This window comes from Medicago truncatula, chromosome 2, assembly GCF_003473485.1.
Source record: "Medicago truncatula cultivar Jemalong A17 chromosome 2, MtrunA17r5.0-ANR, whole genome shotgun sequence".
Taxonomy (NCBI): Eukaryota; Viridiplantae; Streptophyta; class Magnoliopsida; order Fabales; family Fabaceae; genus Medicago; species Medicago truncatula.
In genome coordinates, this window is record NC_053043.1 from 8,909,960 (window position 1) to 8,931,980 (window position 22,021).

General features: G+C 32.6%; 2 protein-coding genes and 1 non-coding gene across 3 annotated transcripts; 1 reads left to right on the forward strand and 2 right to left on the reverse strand.

Annotated features, from left to right (window-relative positions):
- Positions 1-2,333: 2,333 nt before the first annotated feature.
- On the reverse strand, positions 2,334-4,516 carry LOC11439351 (light-induced protein, chloroplastic). The gene is made up of 3 exons (XM_003594106.3): positions 3,865-4,516; positions 3,461-3,656; positions 2,334-2,882 (listed from the first exon to the last, which is right to left on the reverse strand). The coding sequence occupies exons 1-3, from the start codon at positions 4,302-4,304 to the stop codon at positions 2,568-2,570; spliced, it is 951 nt and encodes a 316-aa protein (XP_003594154.1). The 5' UTR covers positions 4,305-4,516; the 3' UTR covers positions 2,334-2,567.
- A 1,657-nt stretch (positions 4,517-6,173) lies between these two features.
- LOC11439352 (light-induced protein, chloroplastic) lies at positions 6,174-8,474 on the reverse strand. The gene is made up of 3 exons (XM_003594107.4): positions 7,967-8,474; positions 7,261-7,456; positions 6,174-6,681 (listed from the first exon to the last, which is right to left on the reverse strand). Exons 1-3 carry the CDS (start codon positions 8,407-8,409, stop codon positions 6,367-6,369), a joined length of 954 nt encoding a protein of 317 aa, XP_003594155.1. The 5' UTR covers positions 8,410-8,474; the 3' UTR covers positions 6,174-6,366.
- On the forward strand, positions 7,749-7,821 carry TRNAA-AGC (transfer RNA alanine (anticodon AGC)). The gene has a single exon. It is a non-coding gene; the product is annotated as a tRNA-Ala (tRNA).
- Positions 8,475-22,021: the final 13,547 nt, after the last annotated feature.

A 22,021-nucleotide genomic window follows, 5' to 3' on the forward strand; every position in this document is an offset into this window, starting at 1 on the left:
CTAAATATTATAAGTAACCGGCTTTTAATTGTGCTGCTTCGGTACCGTTTGGCCCGGCTTTTTTTCAGCTTTTCTACGTTTTTAAGGAGAAGCTAGGCCAAACACAATATCAATAAAGTACCTTCGAAAAAGAGTACTTTTTTTAGAATGCATAAAATTGAATGGGATGAGCTTTAACCAAAAATTGTTGAATGCTACTTCAAAAAACTATTTCTCCCCAATTTATTTCACAAGCACCTCTCTTCAACTCCCGCCGGCAACCTTTTGTTTTATTTTTTCAATACGCTTTTTTCATCCATTTTATTTTTTTTAACCGGTCCATTTAATTTTTTAATGAGGTTCCATTTAAGTTTATTATCTATTTTTTTTAAGGAATTTTATTATCTTTTTATCACTTATATATTAACTTCAATATCTTTTGATCATCACAACCACGCAAATATTTGTATTCACGCTGTCAATGAATGACACCGAATATTTTTATTCCCTTTCTTCAACCACGGAAATACACACACATTATTGTTTAGAGTAATACTTTATGTTCCTCTTTCTGTTTTTTTTTTTGTTATGCTAATGCGTATAATTTTTGTTAGTGTTGTGTAATGCGTATAATTATTTTTATAAAATTTTGATTTTAATTAAAAGTACAAGTGTAGTTGCCTAAAAAAATTATACTTATATATAATTTACACATTTGTATCGTAAGAAACTATGCATATCTTTTTCTTATTAAAAAAATTAAACATATCTTTTTCAATGACACCAGCAATGTAACAAATATAATATTATATATATAAATTCTTATCTTTTTGACCAACACTAAAAATATGGTATTCTTATAACAAAATTTGTTATAGAGTATAATTGGAAAAGAAAAAACCAATTATTCTCATTATATATACACATATATACATATTATAGATATGATTGAGCGTGACGAAGAAAACAATATAAATGAAGAAATCAGTTCATATAATCCAGGAAGAGTGCAAGATGGAGGCTACATGAATAAAGTTAGAAATCAAATAGGAGTTGCGTTGATGGAGAGTAGAAATATTTGAGTTTGTGATGATTTATGTCTTTAAAAAAAAATGATTATTGTTTTTAATTTTCCAAACTACTTTGATATTATTTATGTTATTATTTGAGCCTCCTTAAATTATTTATCCTATTCAAATATTTAACAAGTCGTTTATATGATGATACAAATTTGTATTCATGTTACACAAAATAAACGTCATTGAGTAAATATAGTATTGGTAAAAATATATCTTTTATATTTTAAACATTTTTTCCCTTCAAAAAATATTTTAGACATTTTTTTATTTATTATGTTAATTCATAATGAATTCAAAGTTTTTTTATTTATAGACAATGCATAAATATATGCAAGGTCCCGGGTTCGAACCCCAGACACCACCAAAAAATAATAAATTCAAAGTTTTGTACAATATTTTGCCAAACAGCTTTTAACTCAAAAATAACTTTAGAACTAAAAAAAAAATAAAGAAACCAAACAGCTTTAACCTTTTTCTTAAAGAGCTTTATTTTAACTTTGTTTTAAAGTAGCTTTTAGACCGAAAAAAAAGCCTGGCCAAACGGTACCTTCGTGTGATTTGTGCGAAAACATTTCGCACCATTTAGCAAAATACTCAAAAGTTTAATTAGTAATTGTTTTAGTCATTATTCAAATTCGAGGTCCTCAAACAAATAGTTTATTAATCACCGAGTCTAATAACTTGGTTAAGACATCATTAAAGATTTAAAGTCGCAATTTTTCTAAAGTTTTGGTTTGGTTGTGACTAATAAATGTGTTGTAGAATTTATTGAACCATGCACATGACCTAATTTATATGTCTCAACAATATGGTGTTAAATTGGGTCCATATAATACTGTAAGTTTCTGGGAGTGAGAATGGTTTATGTCCTACACGAAACCTTAGCCACTCTTGCTTTGAATATGCTGAACCTGAACCAAAAATGGTTTACCTGCTTTTTTATATGCATAGCTTGTTCCTTCACATGCTACGCTTTTAATCCCTTTTTGGACTGTTCCACTTACCACGTTATGGAACATCAATGACAATTGCATGCAGTAATGTAAACCAAATTTTAAGCCTACAAATACATTGGACCGACCCTAATTTATAAAAAAATTATGTACCTCTACAAACCTTTCTTTTCTTCTTATTTTCCTTTTTATTTGATCATAACAACTATCAATTGTTCACACATCCTCAAGACATAATTCAAGTGGTTGAGCTAAACCCCTAAAAGAATTTGAAAATGAGGCCGTAGTTCAAATGATGGTTGCAAAACTAACATTTTATAAATTTAAAATGGTGACAATTATTTTGTATATAAATGCTCAAATGCAGAAATATACAACCGATGATACATATATAAAATTGTGAGTCCCAATCCCAAACAAACAACAAGTCATTTGCACAATTTGAACCTAATCCAGTGTTGATTATTTATGAATATAACTTATATAAGAACCATTGAACACCTGAATATTATTACATATAATTACCAAGAAAGTAAACCAAACCAATGTAATTTCTTTAGTTTGTCAAAAGAGAACTTCCTTCCTTAATAAGAACAAACACACTGCCACCATCACCCCTTGCGACGCGTAGTTCTTCATCAAGGTATGTAGTAAGCAACCATGATTGAGCATAGCTGTTGGAGATTGGGATCTTCAACGGAGGCTGATCGGAAATTGTTTGCACAACCGATGAGGCGGTGTTTTGGATAGAAGTAAATATGTCTTTGAAAGATGATAGATCAATCTCTTGCCCTAAAAATTCCACAGTTTCTGGTATCTCTAATGAGTCTGTGAGTTGTGGAGTGCCTATGACACCTTCCTCAAACTTGATCTGAATAACATAAAAGATGAGACCAACAGCTTGAATCATGATATGATTAAAATCACTTGTTTATCTTAATTGAATTCTACAAGATTAAGCATTTAGAGTGAATAACTACCAACTTGTTCTTCAAAAAATTTAATATCAGTTGATTAGTGTCCACAAAATTTCCGTACCTATTAGAGTCGTTTTGAGTTTGATTCTCCTCATTAGACTAATTTGACTAATATTTGACATTTTCAAAGACAATAAGTGTCCATCTTTTTTCTCAAGGATCAACTCAAATATTTTATTTAATAAAACATCTAAAACACTAATACCAACAATGATGTATTACTAAACTCGAAAAGAAAAACAGGTGGTAAGCACCATTGATTAATACACTTCAGTTAAGCTTAAATTATTTGGTAGAATATGAGTTTGATCCTTGATTGTAATAATTTGTCGGACTTTACTTACCTCAACTGGAATACTAATTATATATCGATTTCTCTCATAACTAGAGCATCAAGGAAATAAATAAACGAAAAGGTGGTTACTAGAGCGTCAAGGAAATAAATAAACGAAAAGGAGAACCACGAACAAACCTGCAAACGATTTGGACTACGAACTTCAAATTTGGCATTGGTACTAATGGAGGTGGTAGTCAATGGACCAGCTAACAGAACGGAGTTTTGGACACTTAAACTTTCAGAATCAATAGTCTGAGATAATTCTTCAACCTCGAGTAATGGCAGTAGCCCGCTTGACAACAATGGAAATAAACCTGCATAGGATGTATACCTGCGGAATAAATCCAACTATAAGTTTGTTAGCTGCAGAACACAAGCTAAAGTTAACATTAATAATAAGCAGAATATGAGAATTCCCTTCCAAACACAAATCATTGTCTAACAATAAAAAATTAATAACTAAAACACACTAGAATCAAATCAAATAGTAAAACAACTTGTTAACAAAAAATGAAAGTTAGTAAAACGAATTTGCTTACGCAAGAATCCATTTTCCATCGAGCAAACTCAAAGCATCAGTGGAAGCGGGGGTTGGATTCTTAGCCTCGAGCTGACTAATAAGCTCAAAAATCTCCGCTCTTGTCTCACTCGCCGCTTTCAATCCACGAGCAGTCCCATAAAAGGAACCAACCAAGTCCTTCTTCAGCTTCTCCGTCTCACTTTCTGGCACTATCACCTCCGCAACTGCCACATCGGCAGAAGGCTCTGAACCCCACTCATCATCATCATCATCATTTGCAGTAGCCCGAACATACACCACCCGCCTCAAACCATCGGCCACCAAAATCGATTTTCTGGCATTTTTACTCTGTAAACCGAATGTGATGGTCGATGGAGTAATTGAAGGTGTGGAGTTGAGAGAGGTTACTGGAAGTGTGTTTATGTGGAGAAGTTGGTTGAGGTTTGAGAGAGAGGCCATTTTCTTTCTTGAATTAAGAGAGAATAAAGATTGAAGAGAGAGGAAAAGAGAGGTTTATTGAGAATGATGGATGGAGTGAAACATGGATGCTGTGGATTTATTGAGATCGATTTGATTGTGTCCTAAGAAACAAAACGGTAGATAGCAAAGGATGTATACCTGCCGAACCATAAATCCAACCACGAATTTGGTAGCTGTGGAACATAGTTTTGTTAACTAGCATGCATTGTCAGAAGCTATATTCTTATGGCATTATTGTATACTTGCTGTTCCTATCACATGTGATGCAATTAAAGTTAACATCTATAATAAGCAGAACATCATAAGTTGGCATCGAAACACAAATCATTGTCAACAATAAATAGTTAATAATTAAATGAAAAAACCCATATTTATTTCAAAATGGGAGGCATCTAACACGTGAACAATTTCTATGGACTAAAGTACTAAACATGGGAAGTGGGAACTATTTACCAAAATAACCTACTTGTAAGATTTATATAACAAGAGAAATGCTAAGGTCACATTGTTTAGGCCACTGCCGTATAGATATGTCACACGATTTACAAGCTTTTATGTGTTTATCGTTTCCAAGCTCCGATGGCTAACCAATTTCAAAGTGATCTTAACCGTTTTTGAGATATGTTAGAACTTAGAGTTCTGTACATGTACCGACGACAGTTAGTCGGTTGTAACTGTTTGTCATAAGAGCTAACTTGTAGCTCAAGCAACAATGTATTTAAATAGTATAGCTCACTTGATCACATCTTTCTTATTCAGTTGTAATTTGAGACTTCCAAAAGTAAAAAATTGTCCTGGAACATGTTTTCAACTTCCAAAAAGTTTTTGTTTGAGACTGTTGTAATTTGTTTCTACAGGTTGGATGTTGAATCCTGAAATGTGAAAACAGCTTTGGTGGAGTTTAAAGTTGTAGAAGAAGAACAGACAAATTCAACCAAATAATGAAAAAAATATAAAATAAATGGTTACCCTATCATGAAACCGGTAACAAGTTAAAAGAAAATAAAAATTGGGATGATTCGGCTATTATTATTGGGGCGTGTTAGAGTGCGACTATAGTATATCTCCACGTATCAAAATACCCTAGTTTAATGATTTTTTTTTTTACCAAACTTGAGTTCTCATTGGAGTACTCCAAATGAGAATAAATTACACATACAAAGCGACCAACCGAGGGCAGCGGTCCCTAACACATCAACTACCAATAAATTATTAAACTAAGACGAACAAAACACAGAGAAAAACAAATTTGAATCCAAGGAGCAACTAAGATTAGTCTAAGCATCTTAATATTTTGCCTAAAAAATCATTTAAACTAATGTTTTAGAAACCAAATTGGACATCCTAGTACCGATGCATAGCTCAACCACTCTAACTATTCGAAGCAACATAAAACTACTATTAATATTTGTATTTAAATTACAATTTAGCTCTGTATATATAGAGTTGTAAGTAAAAGTTTTAAGAGTCTTCTCTGTATACAATATATCTCATATGGTTATGTACAGAAAGTACCACCAAAAGAAGTTATAAGAGCCACTTGAAATGGCTCAATTTTAACTTTCCCTGTTTGGAAGTATAGAAAAAACCACTGAAAGTCTGAAACAACTTAGGGTTTACTGGACTTGTTTGCACTACAAAATTTATTGTAGGACCATATGGCAACAGATTAGAACACTAACAGGAAACAAAAATACAATGACCATACAATCAAAATATTTGCCCAATCAAAAGAATAATCAAATGCTTACAGGTCCCAAAGACATAGTTCAAATGGTTGAACTGAAGAAACACCTAAAAGAATTTGAAAATAAGCTCCATAGTTCAAATGATGGTTATAAAACTAAATTTTTTTATATCTAAAATGGTGACAATTATTTTGTATAGAAATGTTCAAATGTAAGAATATACAGCGGATGATACTACATATACAAAATTGTTACAGACAACAAGTTATTTGCACAATATGTATCTAATCCAGTGTTGCTTATTTATGAATATACGAACAATTGAACACTGGATATTATTACATATAATTTCTTTAGTTTGTCAAAAGAGAACTTCCTTCCTTGATAAGAACAAACACACTGCCACCATCGCCCCTTGAGATACGTAGTTCTTCATCAAGGTATGTAGTAAGCAACCATGATTGAGCGTTGTCGTTGGAAATTGGGATCTTCAACGGAGGCTGATTGGAAATTGTTTGCACGACAGATGAGGCAGTGTTTTGGACAGAAGTAAATATGCCTTTGAAAGGTGATAGATCAATCTTTTGCCCCAAAACTTCCACATTTTCTGGTATCTCTAATGAGTCTGTGAGTTGTGGAGTGCCTATGACACCTTCCTCGAACTTGATCTGATTAAGATAAAAGATGAGACCAATAACTTAAATCATGATATGATGAAATTCACTTGTTTGTCTAAATTGAATTCTACACGGATAAGCTTTTAGAGTGAAGAACTACTATTCTAATCTTCAAAAAATTACAAATGTTAGCCAAGTAATGTCCATAACTCTAACTTAACTGATATTTAAAAGTTCTAAAAATCAAATTAATATTTTTTGTTATATGGGACTGTCATACTTAATAGACTAATCTTGAGTTTGATTCTCCTCATTAGATTAATATTTGACCTTTTTTAAACTAATTTTTTTATTTTTCGAAGACTAAATAAATGTCAATCTTTTTTCTCCCGGACCAATTTAAAACGCTAATACAATTGGATAAAAGGAAAATAGGTGGTGAGCGCAAGTGATTAATGTGTTTCAATCGAAGTCAATTTCTTTGTTAGAATGAGTTCGATCCTTGATTGAAATAGTTTATCAGACTTGACTTACGTCAATCGAAATCAAAGATACCGTATTCATTTCTCTCCTAACAGGAGGGTGAAGTATAAAAATACAAATAGAAAAGAAGAAGGAGCAAGGGCAAACCTGCAAACGATTCGGACTTCGAACTTCAAATTTGGCATTGGTACTAATGGAGGTGGTAGTCAATGGACCAGCAAACAGAACAGAGTTTTGGACAGTCAAACTTTCAGAGTCAATAGTCTGAGATATTTCTTCAACCGTAAGTAATGGCAGTAGTCCGCTCGAAAGCAATGGAAATAAACCGGCAAAGGATGTATACCTGAAGAACCACAAATCAAACCACGAGTTTATTAGCTGCAGAACAACTACTACACACTGCCATTATTCTGGTTGAAATAATTTGTTTGTACCTCTTGTTCACACATGTGATGCAATTTCAGAAATTCAAGTTAACATCAATAATAAGAATTAAGCAGGACTCTTTACTTATGTTACCTTAGAAACATAAACCACTGCTAAGAATAAAAATATGAAAATTAATTGAAATTTTTGATAAAAAAAAATAAAGAAAACCAAATCATATTTATTGAAACATGAATGATATCAACAATGGGGATGTAGCTCAGATGGTAGAGCGCTCGCTTAGCATGCGAGAGGTACGGGGATCGATACCCCGCATCTCCATTTTTTTATTTATTTATTCTTCTATTTGTATTTTGAGCTTAAATATTGATCTGGCTAAAAATTCATTCAACATAACGTTTTAAAAATTAAATTGGACATAAAACTATACAAGAATCAAACTAGATAGTAAAATAATTTTACTTACGCAAGAATCCATTTTCCATTGAGCAAACTCAAGGCATCAGTGGAAGCAGGTGTGGGATTCTTAGCTTCCAGCTGAGTAATAAGCTCAACAATCTCAGCTCTAGTTTCACTCGTCGCTTTCAATCCACGATCAGTCCCATAAAACGAACCAACCAACGCCTTCTTCAGCTTCTCCGTCTCACCATCCGACACTTTCTCAGTTGCTTGCACCTCCGCAACCGCGACACCAGCAGAAGGCTCTGGACCCCACTCATCATCGATTCTATTAGCCTGAACATACACCACCCGCCTCAAACCATCGGCCAACACAATCGGTTTTCTGACATGTTTGTTCAGAAAACCGACTGTGATGGTCGACGGAGAAATTGAAGGTGTGGAGTTGAGAGAGGTTACTGGAAGAGTGTTTGTATGGAGAAGTTGGTTTAGGTTTGATAGAGAGGCCATTTTTTTTAGTTGAATTCAGAGAGAATGAAGATTGAAGAGAGATTTATAGAGTGATGAAGAAATGAAACAGGGAAGCGGTGGGTTTAGAAGTCTCCAGCAAGACGCTATTACGAACGATTGAGATTGATTGTGTCCTAAGAAACAAAACGGTTGAGATCTCTTTTAGGAAATTGAGAGGTGTACGAAAACGTTGGTGTGAAACGAGATTAGTGTGTCCTTGAGATTGAAATACAATATTGTCCTTTTATTTTCGGTATAAATTGTTTTAAATTAAATGTTTATATATATTTTATATTTTGAAGAAGAATATGTGATTGACTGAAAAAAAAATATATAAACATTTAAATTGATAGAATACATCAAATATAATCACATATTCTATATCTTAAAAGCGTAAATGATGAATCTGTTAACAAACTCACAATACCCAAGATGAGAGCGTATAATGGTAAAATACATATAAATAATATGATAAAATCAAAGTAATTGAAAAACATATGCACCAGAATTTGAAATGTTGATGTTCAAATCATTGATTGAATATGTAAGGTTTAAATGCGTTTTTGGTCCCTTAAGTATTTATTTGGTATCGCTTTGGTCCCTTAACTAAAAAAAAGATTATTTGAGTATTTTATATTTATCTCCGTTACCTGTTTTGGTCCCTTCCGTTAAATAAATTTAAAAACACGTTAGGGTTTATATTATTCATCTTTTTCCTTCACCTTCCATCCTCTTCTTCATGATCTTCATCATCAACAACACACCAACCCAGAAAACTTCATTCATTTCTTCATCTTCTCCATCTGAATCTTTCAACTCATTCATCCATTTCTGGAAAAGTATTAAGAACAACAACATCAACAAAATCCAGCAGCAATGATAACAATAAAATCCAATAACAACAACAAAACCCATCAACAACTGTAACACTCATATTTTTATTAAAGCAATTAAACATGCGAATAATACATTTATTCAAGAAATAGAGGCTACGCCACATTCAAAATTCAAAAACCAATAACATGTATATAAACCTCAACAGTTACAGCGGAATGTAAACCAGAGTAATCCAAATATATATACATATCATGAATCAATAAATTACATCACATAGATGCATCTCAAAATTCCAAACAAACAGGTAATCTCCAACATAACAAAATCCAAAAATAACCTAATCTAGACCGACACAACAAGCCTAGATCAGAGCGGACTCAACACTGATATCGGAGAAAGCTCCCGATATCACCAAACACAAACTCACCAAGCACTACTCCTGCACAACGTCTACCCATCCATACAGACAGGTAGGCGGTTTAAAACCACTGGGGGTAAGTATTACATTATCATAATCCAAATAACAGTTATCATGAATATTTCAATTAACATCATGCATTTGATCAATAATAATCACACATCAATACCTACATCACACTCCAATATCTCGCATCAATAATCATTAATCACATGAACAATTATCAATTCACAAATATTCACTCACAATCACCAATCACACATATCAATAAGACTCATGTCATGATATGCACTTATTGACACATAAATGCATGTGGTACCAAATCTCCAAAAGGTCGTCACCTTCGATGCAACAAAAACATCGTATGTAAGAGTTCACACCCGTCTTACATAATCTCTGAAGTAAAAGAGTTCAACCCTTTTACAACTACAATCTCAACACGACTATGATACATGGACATGTAACAAGACTCGATAATGCGATAACAATCACAATTTTCTCCACAATATATAGGACAACACCCAATTATATTGTTCATCTCCACATCATTTGCATTATCAAGAAAACATGCCCATTCACAATTAAATCATAGTATTCATCATCACACATCAACATGATTATCAATAATCAACAATGTCATTCAACATCAACTATCACATATAGTTTCACCAATTCAATATTTCTTACATTTTAAGTAAGATAGCATACATATCTCATGATAAACATCATATCCAAAATATAACCATCCAACACCTTCACTTAGTTATATAAACATAGTCACCACAATTCTTAGGACAATTGGTTCAAGAAACGTTTTTGACTAAAACCATGTCAAGTGGCTACCGACCAACATTGACAAATCCCAAGACAAAAGACAAGTTGAAAACCTTCAAACAATCTTAATCGACAATATAATTATGAAGTCAAGTCACCTCCGGATCATTAACGTTAACCCAAGCACAACTTAAGTTCATATGAAAATCTCATTTTCACAACCTTTCACTTTCCCACCCGAAATATCACTTTCTACTTGATTAAGATGTTTGACCACTCTTGCAAGTATTACCTAAGCCTATATGAACTGTAGGTTCAACTTGCAAGCTTCATTAGTTTACAAAAGTTATTTTTCGACAAAATTGAATTCCCAAAATTTCCCAAGTTAAGACTCAATTGAAGAAATTCAAGTTTAGGCAAGCAATCATTGTTCCAGTAGGTTTTAGGGGATTAACAGTAGCTAAACATGCTTAAAAAATCATTTAAGAAAACTCGGGTTGGCCCCCAAATGTAACGCCCTAGTCGTTATTTTATTTATTTAGATTTATTTAGAGTTTTTTATATGATTTTAAATGATTATTATTGATTATGTGGTGTGTATTATTTTATTATATAGTTTATTTTAATATAATTAGAATTATATGTGAATTAATATTATTTTGGAGGTTGGGGAGTTAATTAGGAATTAATAGAATTAAGGGGGTGATGACAGTCCGTCATTCGCTATTTTTAGAGTCTTTTTATATGTAGTTTGATCACAAATTGGAGTTCACAAGTCAACTTATGCAGCAAAAGAGTAGAAAACTGAAAAAAATACAAACAAGAGAATCGTGTCACGATTTGGTAAAAACGTAACACGATTTTAGAAGATCAAAATCAAGCTTCGACATTGAAGAAATCGTGTCACGATGGCATAATCGTGACACGATCTAAGGAAACCCTAATTCAGTGATTTGCGATTCAAGGAGAATCGTGGCACGATTTTAGGCGAAATTCTGTGCCTATTTAAGCTGAAGTCTATTCCAAAGACAAGGGTTACGATTTGGAGAGAGCAAAGTACGATTTTGAGACCTAAAGACGGCTAGGAGGGCGATTTCTTCAATCTTCTATCAGTTTATGTATGTTTTAATTCCACTATTGATTATGCTATTTGTAAACTCAATTATGAGTAGCTAAATCTCTTAGAGATTAGGTCTGAGATGATTCTTTGTAACCCTAATTGAACCATGTTGCTGTGAAACTCTATTTATTGTGAATGACAATCTAGTTTTTATTCAATTCAATTGTTCTTAAATGCTTTTTATATCCTGATCAAATATAAACATGATTTAGTGAGAATGAATGACTACTGACCATAGCTTTCTACTTAGACAGAATTGAATTGTTCTAATAAACAGGGTTAGTCTAGGAATGAATAATCGTTTGTTAGTGATATTAGGTTAACATGCTTAAACCTTCAAAGATTATTAGACCACCTAAGGAATTAGGGGCTGTAGTTTGAGAAGAGGGTCCTAACTCAAGGGATTGATTAGAACTATTTTGTTAACTATCGTGGAACTAGAAAATCATTCATAAGAATAGGTGCAGTATACCAATTAGGGGAACATAGATGATTTGAAAGACCTAATCTCATCTCTCTCTTATTCTTTCCAACTCTATCTTTATATTATGTTGATTTAATTTTATGCAAACCAAAACTACTGCCTAGGGCAACTAAGAAATTTACACATCCTAAATATTAACCTTATTGCTAAATTGAGATTAACACAGTCCTCGTGGGAACGATATTTTTACTACTTCGATAGTATTTAGTACACTTGCTAAAATATCTATCAGGGGGAGTAAATGAAATAAAGGGGAGTTAGGAAAAGAGAAGTCAGAAGCAGTTTTACGTGAAAACAAAGTTTTGGGAGAAAAGGGAGAAGAACCAAGTGAACCTGAATTGATGTGCATTTGTCCTTCTAAATTAAGGTAAGGGTGAGGTTTGCTTCAGTAGTATAGTTATTGAATTCTGATTTTGGGTTTAACAGGTTTATGATGGAATGGGAATTTTGGGGTTTATGTTTGATTAATGGGTCTTTGAGTGAATTGAGTGTAGAGATTGCTGTTTTGATGTGAGAAATAGGTTATGGTTGCATACAGCATTTAGTTTCATATCTGTAAACTAATTTGGGGAGTGAATTTGAGGAAAATGGGATTTTTGGGAGAAACCTACATTCTGCACGTACTGATGTTCATCGCTCGCCCCGACGAGTAGCTTGTCTCGCCTCGCGAGTGAGCAACTTCATGGCTCGCCTCACGAGCAGAACCACTCGCCATGGCGAGCAAGTGCCTGTGAGATCATGATTTTTGAATTGTTGTTATAAGCTGTATTTTGGTTAGTTTTGAGTGCCTAAATGATTTTAGAGAGGACTGAGACAATTTTTAGATTAAAAAGATGAATAGGGAGCTTAAGAATGAAGATTTAGTGAGAAAAATGTCAAAATTCCCGAGAGCACCTTTTTCTCATTCGCCTTGAGTTCGCCACGGCGAGTAACCCGTTTTCTTGTGTTCGCCATAGCGCGTAGATGTACTTGCGAGGCGAGTTGCCCAGTATCTGAGTTGTTTGTTCTTTAATTGAATAATGTTGATTGAACTTGATGTATGAGCATGATTATGATTAATTGTGCATTTTTTCTGAATTGTTGGATTGATTATAATGATCTGTGGATGACTGTGATGTATGTTATATTTAAATAAATCATACATGTTGTTACTTATGGAGTTGTGAGTCATATATACATATATGCATTGTTAAGTTGTATGTAGATATACACAAGTGGAGTCAGTTGCATAAGCATATAAAGCGGGAGGGCTCTTGCCCTGCAACGCCTTGTCGTTCAAAGCGGGAGGACTCATGTCCTGGAACACTTTAATTGTTCAAAGCGGTGAGGGCTTATGCCCTGATGAATGCTTTAACCATTCAATATCTGGTGAGGGCTTCTGCCTTGTAAATTAGTACCACATGCATTGTCGTATTGTCGCATTGTCGAGGAGTCTTAGCGGTGTTGTCAAATAGTTGCATGAGTCATTGTTGTTGGTTGTAAATACCATTGTTGTTGATGTGTTGATTATGAAATATATATTTATATTGAATAACTATTATTATGTTAGGGTGTTAGATTCAATTGATGAATTTTATATCTATATTTATTGTTGTGAATCTCACCCCTTCTGCTTGAAAATGTTTCCCTTCCTATAGGTAACTTGCAGGTGATCCTGAGTAGTAGGTGGTGGCTCAATGTCTAGGGCTCTGATACGTACGGGATGAGATTTCTTATTTATTTTTCATTCCTATGTATCAATTTTTTGGAACTTGATGATGTAGCCTTTTATTGTTAATTGAACAATGTTGATGATTTTATGTTGAGCCCTTCGTGCCAGGATTTAATGTTGATGTTGAAGTTTAATGTTGAGAAATATTTCCGCTGCAAATTATTGTTGTTTATGAAGGATGTTTATTAAATAGTTTATATTCTATTTAAGAAAATTTTGAAAAGTAGCGTGACATGCCCGTTTGGGATATACTCTGATGTGGATTTGTTATTTAATTGTTTTTGGGATAACGGGGTGTTACACTAAAGACCCGGAACAAAAGATCAAAGTGGCTAAAACTGAACATGTTCGCTTAAGCGACCACCTGATTCGCTTAAGCGAACAAGTTACAGTAGCAAACTACTTTGTTCGCTTCCTGGTCGCTCACCAGTTCGCTTAAGCGACCATAAGTTCGCTTAAGCGAACGAGTTCCAGTAGCTACCAGGAACCTTCGCTCGCTGGCTCGCTCACAGTTCGCTTAGGCGAACTGAACCCAGAAAAACTATGAATGTTCGCTTACTAGGTTGCTTAAGCGAACCTTCGCAGGTTTGCAGAAAAGTTACGGGTTTTGACCCCTTTTCACCCCAAAATCCCAATTTTGATCCCTCATTGCCCAAATGTGTTTCGAGAACATGTTTATAGGTCAATATGACTAAAAAGACTCACAAAGACGCAATCAAACTTGAAAACACTTGACAATTGAACCAATTCATCATTTTCACCAAAACACCAACAACCATTCAAATTCTCATCCTCAATTCATGAATATGCATACCCAAGCAATGATTCATCAACCACAACATCAATTAATAGCCATAACATCAATTGAACAAGAATCATAACTCAATCTAACAACAACTTAGCAAAATTCACCAATTGAGCACAATTTTCACAACTTATCATTTGTTCCTATTTGAACATGTAATTTCGCCAACAATCATACAATTATCATCAATTCATGCATACAAACATATTATCACAGTTGGAGCACGAATTTAGCAACAATTATCCATTATGCAAAAATTCATACAACATTTGAAAATTTACAAAATGATGATGATTATGATAAAGACTAACCCCTTTACCTTAGATAAAGATTAATCCCAACTTAGGCTTCAATTTAGTTCCTAAGCTCACTCCAATCCTTGATTGTTCACCACTTTCTCTCTCTACCTCTCTCTAGAAAATATCTTATGAAATGAATGAAATGATATTTTCCTAAGACAACTCATTTGGTATACCCCTTAATGGGCTTAACCTAGTTTCTAGTGGGCTTAACCCATTTCTATTCAAACCAAAATGTTTCTTCACTCCAGAAAGGTAATTAACTAATAACGGTAAAATGTCACTAACGGTCACTAAACGGTAAAATCTCAATTTACCCTAGTAACTTAATGAAATAACTATTCTCACTAATCACTAAAAGTAATTCCCACCAAAATTATAATTTTACCCGTTCTCACAAAATGACCAAAATACTCCTAAGTCTAAAATGGCTAAAATACCCTTCTAACACGAAAACCTATGAAAATGCACCCAATGATGAATAATCACACACAAACACATAAAACACATAATAAAAGTAATTAAAATAAATTTAGCTAAAAATCGGGTTGTTGCAACAACAAAGGTGAATTTTTTTTTTTTTTTTAAAAAAGGTAGAAGTTAGGTCCCTCATTCATTTCTTCCTCCATTACAATAACACAAAAACAAGTTAACTTCCTTATCTTCTCTTCTCCCACCCACAACACACAGAAACGCAAATAAATCACCATAAATTAAAATGGCAGAAGAATTGAAATAAAAAAAAAGGATTGAGATTTCCTTTATTTCAGTTAACACAAATAAATTAAAATGGCAGAAGAACACACAAATAAATCACCATAAATTTCCTTCTATTCTCCCATTTCTAGTTTCCAATTTCAAACATATGCAACACAACAACACTGAATTTCAAATCATAATTCAAATTTCTAGTTTCTCATTTTCAGTTTCCACCACCAATTTAATTCGATCTCAAATCTGAATTTCTTCTCATGTTCTTCCTTTGGAGTCTGAATCCGAATTCAAAGAGAAAAAGGGTATAAGAGAGTCAAAAAGAAAAAGGGTTGGATTTGGATCTCTCTATTCTGAATTCTCTCTCTCCATTTTTTTAATTCATGATAAGAACTTAAAAAGGGCTGAATCTAGATTCTTGAAGAATGAATGAATAAGATAGATGAAAGTGATGTTTTTTGAGTGAAAAAATAGTTATTATGATTATGATTTTTGGTTGTTTTAATTTTATTTTATGGATTTATGATTGGTGATGATGATGAAAAATTTGTTATTGATGGAGATACGAAATTGATTAATGTTTATAGATTTGATGAAGATGATGATGAAAAAGATTTTTTTTTTCTTCTGGGTTGGTGTGTTGTTGATGATGAAAATCATGAAGAAGAGGATGGAAGGAGAAGGAAGAAGATGAATAATATAAACCCTAACGTGTTTTTGAATTTATTTAACGGAAGAGACCAAAATAGGTAACGAAGATAAAGATAAAATACCCAAATAATCTTTATTTTAGTTAAGGGACCAAAGCAATACCAAATAAATACTTAAGGGACCAAAAACGCATTTAAGCCAATATGTAATTGATTGAAATCAATCTTTCAATAGGAAGAAAATGAATACTACAACAAAGTGGAAAAGCAAATAACACCGCATAAGACGACGAACAACACAACGCAACACTCAAATGACGAAATCACAAAAAACACAAGTAAAAACTTGATCTACGTAGAAACCACTTATTTAGATTAAAAGGAGAAAAAAAAATGTAGAAAGGTAGTTCTAGACCAAAAAAGATGTTAGAGAGATGGTTCTAGACCAAAAAATTATCTAAAACCACCCCTCTCTCATGAGGTAAATCAAAAAGAACTTAGAGATAATTTGGAACTTCTCTCTCAAACAAAACTAGGTGACCTAAAAAAGATGTTTGCTTAGATTTTCATTTTAGAGTCAAAATAGATTTTTTTGATAAAATATTTTTTCTAAAAATTCAAAACAAACACTTCAAAATAAAAGAAAGTGATTTTTTAAGGAAAAAATAGTTTTTTTTTTTAAAATCTGAAACAAACGGAATCTTAATCGTCAAGAAAAAAAATTAAATGACATTTGATAGTATACATAATACTAACTTAGTTTTTTTTGACAAAAATAAACGATATTCATTAATCTAAATACTATATACTTCAAATCTCAATTCATTTTAAATTTGAAGAAAAATTTCAGGAATATTCTATAAATAATTAATGGTTGATAGAAATTTATTTTAATTTAATTAAAATCAAGTTCTCCAAATTATTAATATAAGTTTTATAAATTAATGTGACATGTGGATATAGTTGAGGTTTAAGATTATTACAATCGGAAAATAAGAAGAAAAAAAAACGAAAACGATGACTTGCCGACTTGAGAAACAAATTGTGAGGTCTGTGTGAAAGTGCATGAGATCGAAGTGTATGTCTCGATTAAGCATGAATGTTAGGAAGACTATCTTGGTGACACTCTTTTTAACCTTTACTTTTTCATCGGATGACATCAATATAAATTTATCATTTTATGGAAGATTAATTTTCAAATACAAAATTTTATTATTATAATGAGGTTCGAACTTTGAACATCTCATGTATTCATCTGAAAAATGTGAATTTTTAACTACTAAACTATTTAAATTTTTTTTTGTTAAAACATCTCCAATGCAATATTAATGTTCCTTATTTTGGGATCTTAAGTTTCTTGAGTGAATTCCAATGACATATCATTTATAAGCAACACACTTATTTTACTCCAATGCAACGTCCTTAAAATGAGTCTCTAAAGTGGACCATATATGTCATACTTTAATATTTGCACATTAATTTATTTAAATTAAAATATTAATTGAATAATTCATTTAATACACATAAAAACTTATTATTAAAAAAAAATGATGTTTACTTGATAAAAGTACATAAAATACTATATAAAAATACATAAAAGGGACAACACATTATAATAAAAATACATAAAATACCTAATAAAAATATATAAAAAGGACGAATACACTATATATTAAATTACATTTTGTTATCATCAGTTCAAAATCATTCCCAAATATGCTCCAACAAGTCTGTTTGAAGTTGGCGATAATGTATAACCATGGCTAACGTATCCCTCACCTTAATTGAATCATGTATACCATTTAGCTTCATCCCGTTGTTCGCACACTTTACATTTTTACGCCACTGCAACAAACAATAAATAAATATCAGTTTACATAAATAAAAAAACATAGTGCAAAAAAAAAATATAAGTTGGAGAATCTTACTGCTCCATCAAACAAGTGCATGGTTGCATGATGATATTGGGTGAGCACATGCACGTCATAGGGTCCATCATGATAGTTATCCAGCGGTTGTGCCTCCTCCTCCACATGTCGTGGCTACTCCTCCTCCTCCTCCTCATCATCATCATCATCAACATTCGCCTCCTCCCTTTGAATTGTCTGAATCAGCCTCCTCGTCCTTAACGTGGTGTTGTCTGGGCTTAGGCTCGTGCACCTGAGATGGCCCGGATCCATGAATTTTGCAGTCCATTCTCGTACCCCTGTCCCTAACCTTGGTCGCTCTGCCTTTCACTACAACCTTTTGCCAGTGGATGTAGTCATGGTAGTTATGTTGTTTCTAACGCAATCTATGCGGTCCATATCTAAAAATTTCAAAATCACAAATACAATTCAACAAAACATGTTTAGCTTTTGAGAGAGAGAGAGAGAGAGAGAGAGAGAGAGAGAGAGAGAGAGAGAGAGAGAGAGAGAGAGAGAGAGGTTTTAGGGCAAAAAGAGAAATGTTGAAATGAGACAAGTTTCTGAGTTTTGCATATACATACGAAGGTTTCAAATTATATAATCTGTGAACCTTCAAAATGACATTCAAATTATATATTCTTATTTGAAATATTTTTAGAATACTGTAGGGCGCGTCAAAAGAGAGGAGGGTGAAAAAAGAAATAATCAATTATGTCGAGTACAAGTTGTTTAGCCTTTAAAATATTTCACCTCCATAGATAATTGGGTTGTGCCAAATTATGTTGGTACGTATTAATTAACAACTTTATGAATAATACGTGTATATTTTTTTTTAAATTATGTAACTTTTTTTAAAAAGATAAATTAGTCCCTTAAATTGACATTGACGAAAATTAAACTTGATATTTTGAGGAGGAGCACACTCCAAGTTTCTAAATCAAACACCACCAAATCAAAAGAGCAAGTTTTAAATTATGTATTATGTGTCTAAAGAGCAATTTTCTAAGAAGAGAGCAAGGCACCTCCACAAGTTTGTAGGTGAGCAAATCCATATATAGGTCGCTCATAAGTTTAATCCCATTATTCTTATCATGTTCCAAAAATATTACAATTATCAACAACTAGCCATAATAAAATAAATTAGAAACCATTTCTAATAATTAATTGATTCCCATCATCAATCCATATAGCAGATTGACTAAAATAAACAATCTATTGATTTATAAATCTCTTACTTACTATTCTTCTTAAAAAAAAAAAAATTTCTTACTAAATATTCATAAATATATAAGCACCATTTGATATGACAATGATAGAGTAACATTTCCCATTCACATCCGTCCATATATATATATATATATATATATATATATATATATATATATATATATATATATATATATGTGTGTTTCTATAAAAGCCTCTTGATCCTAAAATTATACTCCCTCCATTCCGCAATAGATGACCCATTTGAAAATGTGCAATTTTGACCTAACTTACTTTGACCATATTTTTCTACTAATATACAAAGATAAATAATATCACATAAGATGTCGTTAGATTCGTCTCGATGAGTATTTTCAAAATATCAAATTTTCATAATTTTTTTATATTATATTATTAAGATATTTAGCCTCAAAATTATGCATTGACATGTGTAATAGGGTCAACTGTGTGATGTATTATGGACGGAGGGAGTAAATATTAATTACAAAATTCTGACATGTGGCAACCTGAACCTCACACAAATAGAAAAGAAAGTGTGATTGTGAGATGAATTTACCAAAATATTCCTATTGTATAGGGTGTACAATGGAATGTGTGAATAAAGGGTGTTCATGTAACATTTTTCTATTAATTAAGATATGAATAGTCTAACTAAATGAGCAAGCCCTTTGCATGCAGCATGCCTATATTGCTCTTTTACAAGATCTTTTCATGTTTGCTAGAGTATATATAGTTGGGTTATTGGGCTGCATCATATCCTTCGTGAAGAGAATTGCATCATATCCTTCGTGAAGAGAATTAATGTGCTAAATTTCTTTTACTAAGTTGGATCATTTTTAGCATGATTATTTGAAGATGGTGGTTTCTTCCCCTTTATGATCATGCTGCTACTCCTGCAAATAGAATGAGGGTTGCCTTCCCTAGAGAGTAGTTTTCTTTTTTCCATTTGTTTAAAAAAAATGATCCCTAGCGGTATGGACGCAGAGAAATTGCATTTCACGTCCACATCAAACGCCATGTAATCATTGGTTGGACTTTCATTCACCAACCAAACCAATGCCAATCCTTTATTCAATGGATTGTACTATGAGGGATAATGTAATGCAAGCATGCATGTATCAGGCTATGTCAATTTTTATAATGGTTAAATGGACTGTCTCAAATATTCCCTTAAATTTAAGTAAATAATCATTGCTCAAATCACGGAGGGATATATATAGCATGACATGATGACCAATTGACCATAACGTGGCTACTTTGATATAGGTAGGTCTATGATAATACGATTGGAATCTCTCTACAAAATAATTGCTGCGACCGTGAGGTGCAAACTGAACTAACTCTTACCAAACTATAGTTTCGTTTATCACTTTGTTGTCTCCCTAACCTTTTTTGTTTTAGACGTGTCTCCCTAACCTTTATTCTAGCTAAATTTTCATTACAGTATTTTTGTTACCCATTTATTTTTACTCAAGGTCACTCTCCCTCATCATTCTCATAAACAAGTTGTTGGTACTGGAAATGTCTTAGAATTGTTAGTTTTGTAATTGAAAAATACTTTAAATATAATAAATGAAGGGTTGCTCTCTTTAAGACTTACAACGGAAAATTATACAAGAAAGAGTTACCGCCTCCAAAAAATCGTTTGTATGTATACCGCTTGAAACTAAAGGGATATAAAGAAAAGATGTTTTACTAAAAAAAGAGATGAAGAGGAGAATAACTCGTTAACACAAGTTAAAAGAAGAAGAGAAGAAAAATGTTCGATAACTCAGAAGAACTATGCGAACTCTCCTTTTATAGGGAAAATTCGCAACCACTCCGGAGAAACTTGGGGAACAAGATCTCCGCAGATCAAATCAAGCAATAAACGGATTAAATAAGCTTGGGCAAGAAGTTGGAGCGCGCAAGCGGATTAGATCGGATAGTTAGTTGGATCAAATATACACGAAACATATTCCTTAAGAAAGCACTATCATGTAATAATAAAATTAATTAATTAATAACATTTTTGGGTCATAAAAAATATATATCTTTTAGCTCAAGCTCAAGCCCAAGCCCGACGGTGGTGGCAGCGACGTCGATCGTGATATATTCACGTAAGTGTTCTCTCCCTTCGGTACTCATTGTATTTACATAGTTTAGAGATGAAATTAATTAATGTAACATAATGGTAATTTAGAGACATAGTTCGAACATAATGATTTATTCAAAAAATAATTATTTGATTCTTAAATATAGGGTTAATGGTGCTTTACCCTCTGTAATATAGGTCATTTTTGGTTTTCCCCCGCGTAAAATATTTGTTTTGATTTACCCCCCTGTAATTTAAAACGAAAATATTTTACAGGAGAGTAAATCAAAAAAAATATTTTACAGGAGGGAAAACAAAAAATGACCTATATTATAGGAGGTAAAGCACCATTAACCCTTAAATATATGAGACATAGTTTTAATTAAGACAACGGAAAAATCAAGTTAAAGTGAAGATGTGAGACACATTGAATAGACTCATAAGTGTAAACTTTTGCTTATTTTTATTTCAAACTATATGGGCTAATTTGTGTGCTACCTTCTTCAAAAAAAAAAAAAAATTAATATGTTTCTCAACTTTGTGATTTTACAAATAACATTGGTGCAACTAATTAGTGAAAAAGGGTGGCATCATG

Coding starts and splice junctions, on each gene's coding strand:
- LOC11439351 (XM_003594106.3), bottom strand. CDS start 4,304: ATGGCCTCTCTCTCAAACCTCAACCAACTTCTCCACATAAACACACTT. Junction 3,657..3,864: donor GATGGAAAATGGATTCTTGC/GTAAGCAAATTC, acceptor TTTATTCCGCAG/GTATACATCCTATGCAGGTT. Junction 2,883..3,460: donor GTAGTCCAAATCGTTTGCAG/GTTTGTTCGTGG, acceptor TATGTTATTCAG/ATCAAGTTTGAGGAAGGTGT.
- LOC11439352 (XM_003594107.4), bottom strand. CDS start 8,409: ATGGCCTCTCTATCAAACCTAAACCAACTTCTCCATACAAACACTCTT. Junction 7,457..7,966: donor AATGGAAAATGGATTCTTGC/GTAAGTAAAATT, acceptor GTGGTTCTTCAG/GTATACATCCTTTGCCGGTT. Junction 6,682..7,260: donor GAAGTCCGAATCGTTTGCAG/GTTTGCCCTTGC, acceptor TATCTTAATCAG/ATCAAGTTCGAGGAAGGTGT.